The 8,309-nt window shown below is 43.2% G+C and overlaps 1 protein-coding gene across 1 annotated transcript in view; it reads left to right on the top strand.

Moving 5' to 3' along the window:
• The window catches only part of braf (B-Raf proto-oncogene, serine/threonine kinase), a 33,359-nt gene extending 26,361 nt beyond the window's left edge, over positions 1-6,998 (top strand). Inside the window, exons 16-19 of the mRNA XM_024285083.2 lie at positions 842-973; positions 3,098-3,232; positions 3,707-3,860; positions 5,571-6,998. Coding sequence (XP_024140851.1) covers positions 842-973; positions 3,098-3,232; positions 3,707-3,860; positions 5,571-5,593 — 444 coding nt within the window. The 3' untranslated portion in view covers positions 5,594-6,998. The remainder of the gene's footprint in view (positions 1-841; positions 974-3,097; positions 3,233-3,706; positions 3,861-5,570) is intronic.
• The last annotated feature ends 1,311 nt before the right edge of the window (positions 6,999-8,309 follow it).

Below are 8,309 nucleotides of genomic sequence, written 5' to 3'. Positions count from 1 at the left end.
TCCTATTAGGTTTTGATCAGCCCCCAAATGGCTCTTTTACTGGCAAAGATTGCAGACCCCGGCCCCAACCAGACACCAGACCAGATGCGGTACCGGGCACGAACTGGACATGGTATTGGACGCAAACCAGGTCCAGAATAACCAGAATAAGGTTAGGGTAGCAGTACTGCACACGTCCCGAGGACCAGTGTGCATCCGGAACCGCGTCCCCAGGGTTGCGGACCCTTGATTTTACGAACAGCCAGCATGTCAAAAAATGACGAGTTCTGGACACCAAAAACATCAAAAAGTAACGCGTAGGGGTCTTTAGCCAAACATCAGATGATTTGGGGATGAGAATTTGTTGGAAAGACTTTGTCAGAATTCCAGCCAGACTACAATTCTTCGTTTCTCCTCCATGATCAGTTTTCAAACGGTTGGGGCTTAGTTATGTGTGAATGGGAGATTCAGAACGCTGAAACTTGAAACATGAGTATTTACGTAGATTTTTCATGGGGAGTGGTCACTTGAACGGACATTTGTGAGCCCCATGTGAGCATAAAGTGAGTGTTCGCTTGCAGCATACCCTTAGACAAAAGTGAATGAACACTTTGGCTCTACAGGTTCATAGAGGGGTCTAAGACTTTGATATTTTATCCCGACTAGGTTTGCACATTCCCCCCTTAAACAGCCCGTATCCACCCATATGTGCTGTTGTGACTTAGGCTTATGTCATTTTCTTTGTACCATTCACAGTAATTAGACTGTTTTATTACAGAGGGGAGTCGAGAATCAAAAGTGTTTTGCCGGTTTGGTGAAAAGCTCCCTGAAGTCTGAGGTTGAAGGTCTGATGTGTCCACAGGCCCCAGAGGTCATCCGGTTACAAGACAAGAATCCCTACAGCTTCCAGTCCGATGTGTACGCCTTCGGGATCGTGCTGTACGAGCTCATGTCGGGAGTTCTGCCCTACTCCAACATCAACAACAGAGACCAGGTGGGATGTTGGCAATGTACTGCAAACATTTCTCTAATAAAAAAAAGTTGTTTCTCATCAAAACCGTTTAGAAAGTTTCAGTTAATAATTATTCTCTTGCAAACACTAATAACAATTGAAAGTGTATTCTTATGTCAGGTTTGATAACATGACAGAAATGTAATGTTATTTTAACAAACTACACGTCTTTTCTCTGAACCTTTTGATGAACACATTCCGTTCTTTAAAGCTTCAAATGTTCATCATAGCCTGAAAGTTTATTTCTAGTCATGGTCATTTTTTAATAAATTTTTTTAAGAAATTAACTTTGTTCAAATCATAAATGATTTTTTTTAGAAGAGGAAAGATGAAAACTAGTGAAGAACAATAAAATAATTGTTTAAAAGTAGTTTTTTTAATGTCATGCATATAAAAACAGCTTATAGAAATATATGCAACATTTTTCATAATTGTGAGTAACCTTACTGATCAGTGTGTTGTGAGTCACAATGAAACGGAGCACCGAATGAGTGTGTTTGTGTTGCTGAGGTCAGTGTGAGCAAATGCTAGAAATTCCCAGCACACCTGAATGCAGCAATAGCGAGTTCTTAATGAAAGCGCATAAGTGAGGAAATTCCACGCAGCCCCTGAACGCACCTCGTGGCGCATGAACATTTTATTAACGGACTATGGGTGTATTTGACAACTAAATCCATTAAATCTGCGTAATAAAGGACGTCGGTCACGCCAGTGTCTGGCAGTGCTTCAGGCTGCAGCTCCAGATCAACAGTCTGAGTCCAGTAACTCCGATTCCCAAAAGCGGTTGATTGTTGTTTGATGAGGTTGGAAGGTCATGAAGAAATCCTAATCATAGGTCCTGGAGGTCAGGGATCAGAGGAAAGAACTGGTTTAGGAGCGAGTCAAAGGACTGAACAATGACGTAGTATAGAGTGACTGACAGGTCTGTGAGTGTAGAGTTGATGGGTAGGAGTCCGAACCTTCCCCCATAATTCCAAGCACCTGTGAAACAGAGGAGAGAGAACGAGTGCAGAAGAGCTCCTGTTGTGCTGGTAGACCTCCACAGTCACCAGATCCCAATAGAATCTTTGAGATTTGGTGGAACGGGAGATTATCATCGTGGATGTTCAGCTGGCAAATCTGCAGCAACTGTGTGATGTTATCATGTCAATATGGACCAAACTCTCTGAGGAATGTTTCCTTGTGGAGTCTATGGACCAAGGATTGAGGCAGTTCTGAAGGGAAAGGGGTCAAACCCGGTTCTAGCAAGGTAGAGTCTAGAGTTCCTGTCGGATGACACTGGGTTAGCTGAAGTAAAAATCTATCAAAATATGATCAGATAGAACAGTTTAACACCAAATCAGATCAAGATGTGAACTCAACAACATGATTCTGTTGTCTCTTTGAGACAGAAATCAAATCATTTCCTGACAGAAGCTTTGAAGACGGACATCTAAACTTTATTATTTATTTATTTTTAGTCTCTACAGTTAAAATATTCATTTCATTTTCATTTTTTTTGTCTTGTGTTAGTAGCATTTTAGCATTCTGGGTTGACTATAGGACTGCCACGATTAGTCGACTAATTGACAACTAATCGACTATTAAAATAGTGCTGATTTAGAGTTTAGCTAATATTTCAGCTGCATGCTAGCTGTTTTTGGCTAATTTTGGCTTTTTTTTTGGCTATTTAGGCATTTAGCTAATATTTTAGCTAGCTATCAGCTTCAGCGTTTTCAGCTATCAGCACTAGCATCTTAGCGGCCAAATTCAGCTTACAGCATTTATACTAGCATTATAACAGGTAATGCTATATATCTAGTTTTTATTTTAAAGCTAATGATTGTTAAAGTGTGTTTTATATCCACTTTTCCCATGACCCGATTAGTCAATTAATTGGAAATAATAATCAGTAATTAGTCGACTGTTAAAATATTTGTTTGTGGCAGCACTAGTTCAATGAGGTTAAGAGCCGAGGAAGATTGCTGAACATATGGACTCATGATGTTAACCGAGTAACAGCTATTAATAAATCAAATAAATAAATAAATAAACCAAAATGAGCACATGAAGCGGTAAACACAGTCTTGTCTGAGCTGTTGTTGACGGTTCCAACTTCCTCCTCAGATCATTTTCATGGTGGGGCGGGGGTACCTGTCTCCCGACCTCAGCAAGGTGCGCAGCAACTGTCCGAAGGCCATGAAGAGGTTGATGGCCGACTGCCTGAAGAAGAAGAGGGAAGAGCGCCCCCTCTTCCCACAGGTCAGTACAGACAACACAACAGCAGGTCAACCTGGAGCTGATGCTTCCATGTTTACTGCATAAAATCAAATCATTTCTTCAGGATTTTCTCTGCATTTTTAAGCTTTTGAACACTTGTTCTCTCTATTCTGTCGTTTTAGTTTTTCTCTTTTTACAGTTTTTTTTTTTTCACTTTTAAGCAGTTTTCAGCTCCTTAAACAAAAATGTTGAGCTCCCTAACCCTCTGGGACCCACACCCTAAGACTCTGTTGTTGTCTACTTTTGAATTTACCTCTGTCTTTTCAGTTTGAAAGAGTACATGTTACTTATTTTAATCAGCACAACCTCTCCTATGTGACACTACCTTTGCTTTCCTATTTTTCCATGTTGTATTCACACACTAGACATAAAATTATGCAAAAACAGAAAATTCACATCGTTGATCTGATAGTCTTCGTGCCCTTCTGACTGGAGCCTTCCTCTGTTGTCCGACAGATCCTGGCGTCCATCGAGCTGCTGGCTCGCTCTTTACCCAAAATCCACCGCAGCGCGTCGGAGCCGTCCCTGAACCGAGCCGGATTCCAGACGGAAGATTTCAGCCTGTACGCCTGCGCCTCGCCCAAGACTCCCATCCAAGCCGGTGGCTATGGTGAGTTCCCCAGAGAACGGCACAACCACAAAGAGGACTCGTCTGACCACAGAGCACCGTCCCACTTTGAAAACAGTCCATTTGTTTATTTTTTAAACTATCGCATTTTTTATTTATGCTAAAGAGTCACAATACAGGGATAAAAAACCAAAACCCAGCCAGCAAAGTGGGCAGAAAATGTTTGTCCACAGTTTCTGTGGTGGCCCCACCTGTGTTTGCCCACATTGACTTGAGGGGAGATTCAGTGGGTTAGCTTGCTACGCTAGCCAGCTGCCTGGTGGACATCGTACCGTGCTAGAGAACTCCGCTGTAGCAAGCTAGCGAGCTCTTCTGTTACATGCTAGGGAGATTCACTGTAGTATGCTAACAAGCTCCACTGTAGCGAGCTCTTCTGTAGCATGCTAATGAGCAAATCTGTATCGAGGTAATGAGCTCCACTGTATCATGCTAGCAACCTCCACTGTAGCGTGCTAGCGAGCTCCACTGTAGCAAGCTAGCAACCTCCACTGTAGCGTGCTAGCAAGCGCTTCTGTAGCATGCTAATGAGTTAATGTGTTTCACTAGCAAGCTTGCAAGCTCAACTGTCGCATACAAACAAGCTAATCTGTATCAAGGTTTCGAGCTCCACTGTAGCATGCTAGCAAGCTCCACTATAGCATGCTAGCGAATTCCACTGTAGCATGCTAGCAAGCTTCACTATAGCATGCTAGCGAATTCCACTGTAGCATGCTAGCAAGCTTCACTATAGCATGCTAGCGAATTCCACTGTAGCGTGCTAGCGAGTTCCATTTTAGCGAGCTCTTCTGTAGAATGCTAATAAGCTAATCTGTATCAAGGTAGCAAGCTTCACTATAGCGAGCTAGCAAGCTTCTCTGTAGCAAGCTAGTGAGCTCCAATGTGGCAAGATAGCAGGCTCCACTGTAGCATGCTAACGAGCTAATCTGTATCAAGTTTTCGAGCTCCTATGTAGCATGCTAGCAAGCTCCACTGTAGCATGTTAGTGAGCTCCACTGTATCGAGGTAGCGAGCGCCACTGCATCATGCTAACGAGCTAATCTGTATCAATAAGGGGCGCCGCTCAGTGGACGCTTCCGCAGTGAACCTTGAACTGTTTGTTCTTGGTTGTACTGAAAAACAACAAATTTCCCCCGGGGGATTAATAAAGTATATTGATTGATTGATCAAGGTTTCGAGCTCTACTGTCGCATGCTAGCGAGCTCCTCTACAGTGAGCTTGTGAGTTTTACTGTAGCATGTTAGTGAGCTCCTCTACAGTGAGCTTGTGAGTTTTACTGTAGCATGTTAGTGAGCTCCTCTATCTTAAGCTAGCAAGCTCTACCATATTGAGTTGGTGAGCTCTGCCCTCCATCAGACGGCTTGCTAGCATAGCGAGCTAACCCACTGAGTATCCACTAAGTCAATATAGTCACACAAATGAGATACCACTACGGAAACTGTGGACGAACAAATTCAGGGCCACATTTTCTGCCACTTTTGAACCCTTTGGGGCCCCCTCGGTTTTGCTTGCTGGGGTGTGGCTCCGGTTGCAGACTCCTGTTCTGGATCATGGTCAAAGAGGATCCTCTGCTGACGAGGAGGATTCATTTGACCCTCAGATGACCTTTCCAGATGATCCAGCTGATGTTCTTCAAACGTGTTGCTGCTGTCCAGCTCTGACGTCTGTTCTGACTGGTTTGTCTTTGTCTTCCAGGGGAGTTTTCGGCGTTCAAGTAAAGCCGGCAGATCCCAGAAGCCCCCCCTCGTCACTTCAGCTGTCACGCCCCCGCGCTGGATTCATTCATCACCGATTTGGAGAAGGAGGACAAACTAAGATGTTCTAATGTGCAGCTCTCCTCTTCCTCCTGTGCCGCCCCTCCCCCTCCGGGTCACTTCCATCTCCTCCTGCGGACAGATGGGGGGAGTGGAACATTGTGGACGAAGTCGAAGAGGCGGGCCCACCGCCGGAGCATCGCCATGTTCGTCAGACGAGGTCGCAGAAGGAGGATCACGTCAGAGATTTTTGTCTTTGTTTTTAAACAAGAAGTTCGGCTCTCCGGGTTTTGCCGAGCGGACAGGAGCTCGTGTGCAGATCTGACACCAACACTGAACCGGCGGTTCTGGACGGGGATTTACGGGAAAGCCCATCTGCCGTTCAGAGTTGTGGGCACTGTGTGGGCCGGGTTTGGGTTCTGGGACTCTGCTTCTTCTTGTCTGCTTCTGTTGCTGCTTCTGAAGATTCCTCCGCCGGATCCCCGCTCCGGCGTTCCCGTCATTCCAGGCGCTGGAGGTGTTCCTGTTTTGTCGTTCTGTACAGGCAGGCCTGCAGATGTTTACGTATTTATGAGAACTCTTTTTGGTTCCTCTGTGAAGGGCGGCGCACAGATGAAGGATTTTGCCTCGTCACCTTTCTCTTCAGCTCCTGTTCTTCTGTTTCAGCTTCTGGCAGAGGTCGAGTTCAAAGTTTAACGCACTTTATGTAGTGGCTCAGTATTGATCTGTGACTGTGAAGGAGGACTCCGGGTTTGCAGGAGGTCCGATGAAGACGGACTTCTTCATGGTCTGAACCCCGTCCATTAGAGGTTTCTGCTCAGCTGAAGGTTTCTCTCCATGAACCGACTTTAACTACTTTAAACTGCAGTAGATCTAATTATGACGTTGCAGAGAAACATCAGAGCCCGGTTTCCTCAGTACGCTGCACTTCTCATGGGAAAACCTCCATAAAAACTGAGGGAGAATCTGCAGCATCGTGGTTTCCATCCTCCTCCTCCTCTGTAGGCCAGCGGATGAAGGTCCGGTTCGAGTCCAGCTCCGAGCTGCTGTGCTGGGATCAGCTCTTTTCTGTATTTATTTTTGCTCGTTTTAAAGGACGGTCACATTCCCCCCCTCGTCCTCCCTCATCCCCCTCGCCTGCACCTTAAACTCCGCCCTCGTGGTGGAGTGGACGGCCGCGTAGTTGTAAATATGTGTACAGAGGAGCTGCTGAGGCTTGGCTGCAGGCCTGGAGGCTGTAGACGAAGAACGCGACATTTTGATGAAAAGGTTTCTGTAAAAATATTTAAGGTTGTACGATAAAGAGAGAGAGCTGACTGTAATGTGAATATGAAGAACCGGAACTATTAAAGAGGTGCATGAAAACGGCCATGTGTGCTCTCTTCTTCCACACGGGGGCAGCGTGGAGCTCAGACTCCTTCATGAATGCATGTGAAAAATGCAAGATCAGAATAGACGAATCTACATCCAACAGCAGATCCTTTTACAGCTGATTAGTGTGAATGTTTAGGAAGAATTCACACTATAGTTAGTGTCCTTTCTGTACGTTTTTGTCACGTAAAAACCTTTAGTTTTTGAAATATTGAGCAAAATATGCTGCATAGGAAATAAATGAGAAAGAAAAAATTAGGCAAGCATTTAGAATGTATGGGGGGGGTCATAAGTTACAAACACATAATTATAATAAAAACGTGTGGTTTAACAGAAACATTGTATGAAAATGTGAATGAAAGGCTAAATTGAATTTTTTTGTGAACATTTGAAAAAACATCAGTAACTTCAGAATCTACAGCATAAGTCTCCACATAAGAAGTGAACCAGTTTCTTCAACCTTATTTGTTACATTGTCACAGTCAATGAACATAAGAATTTATTTTCTGTTGACATGAGCATAAATGTCTCCAAGTGTCCTGACTGAGCATGCTCCAGCCTGTATTTAATGAACTTCAGAATGGAGACGGTTCTCTGACATGAAACTTGGGAAAATAAAAGCTGAATAAGAATGTGAATGTCAGCGGAATCTGTGAAAACGTTATATTGTGTCAGTATGAGGGCTGGGAATCTCAGAGTCACTCCTGATGTGATTCATGATACCAACATTATTCCAAAATGGTAAACATTACAATAATCAATATATTGCCTCTGTAAGTTATGATATATAACTATTTTAAACACAAATGTATATTTTTGTTTTCTTCTAAATCTTTTTTTAGAATAATTTAAAACACAATGTGTCAATTTTAGACCCTTTCTAACATTAAAATAACATCAAAAAATACTAACGTGTCTTTACCATAATTACACACATTTTAAGGTAGTAAACAAATAAGCTAATAAACAAAGCTCTAGTTAAGAACCAACATGAAGAGTAAATCAAATCGCCTCACTTCAAAGAGCAATAAATGTGGAAATAAAAAAAAAATATCATATGGTTCAAATTCACTTTAATTAATTTTACATTTTGTGACCGACAATTTGTTATTATTGAGGCAACAACAACAAATTGAGGAAAAATATGAGCTTTCAGCCTGTTGATATTCCAGGATCATTGTTTTTCAAAGGGCTACCATCTTTAATTCCTCCTTTTAGCAAAATGTCCTGGGGCCCGTTTCAAGAAGCAGGTTCAACAAATTTAGAGTTCGAACCTGAACTTAGAGTCACTGGACTCTAAATTCTCAAA

Source organism: Oryzias melastigma, linkage group LG19, assembly GCF_002922805.2.
Source record: "Oryzias melastigma strain HK-1 linkage group LG19, ASM292280v2, whole genome shotgun sequence".
Classification (NCBI taxonomy): Eukaryota; Metazoa; Chordata; class Actinopteri; order Beloniformes; family Adrianichthyidae; genus Oryzias; species Oryzias melastigma.
Note: the sequence above shows the minus strand (reverse complement) of the source record. Positions and strands in the feature narration are given on the sequence as shown.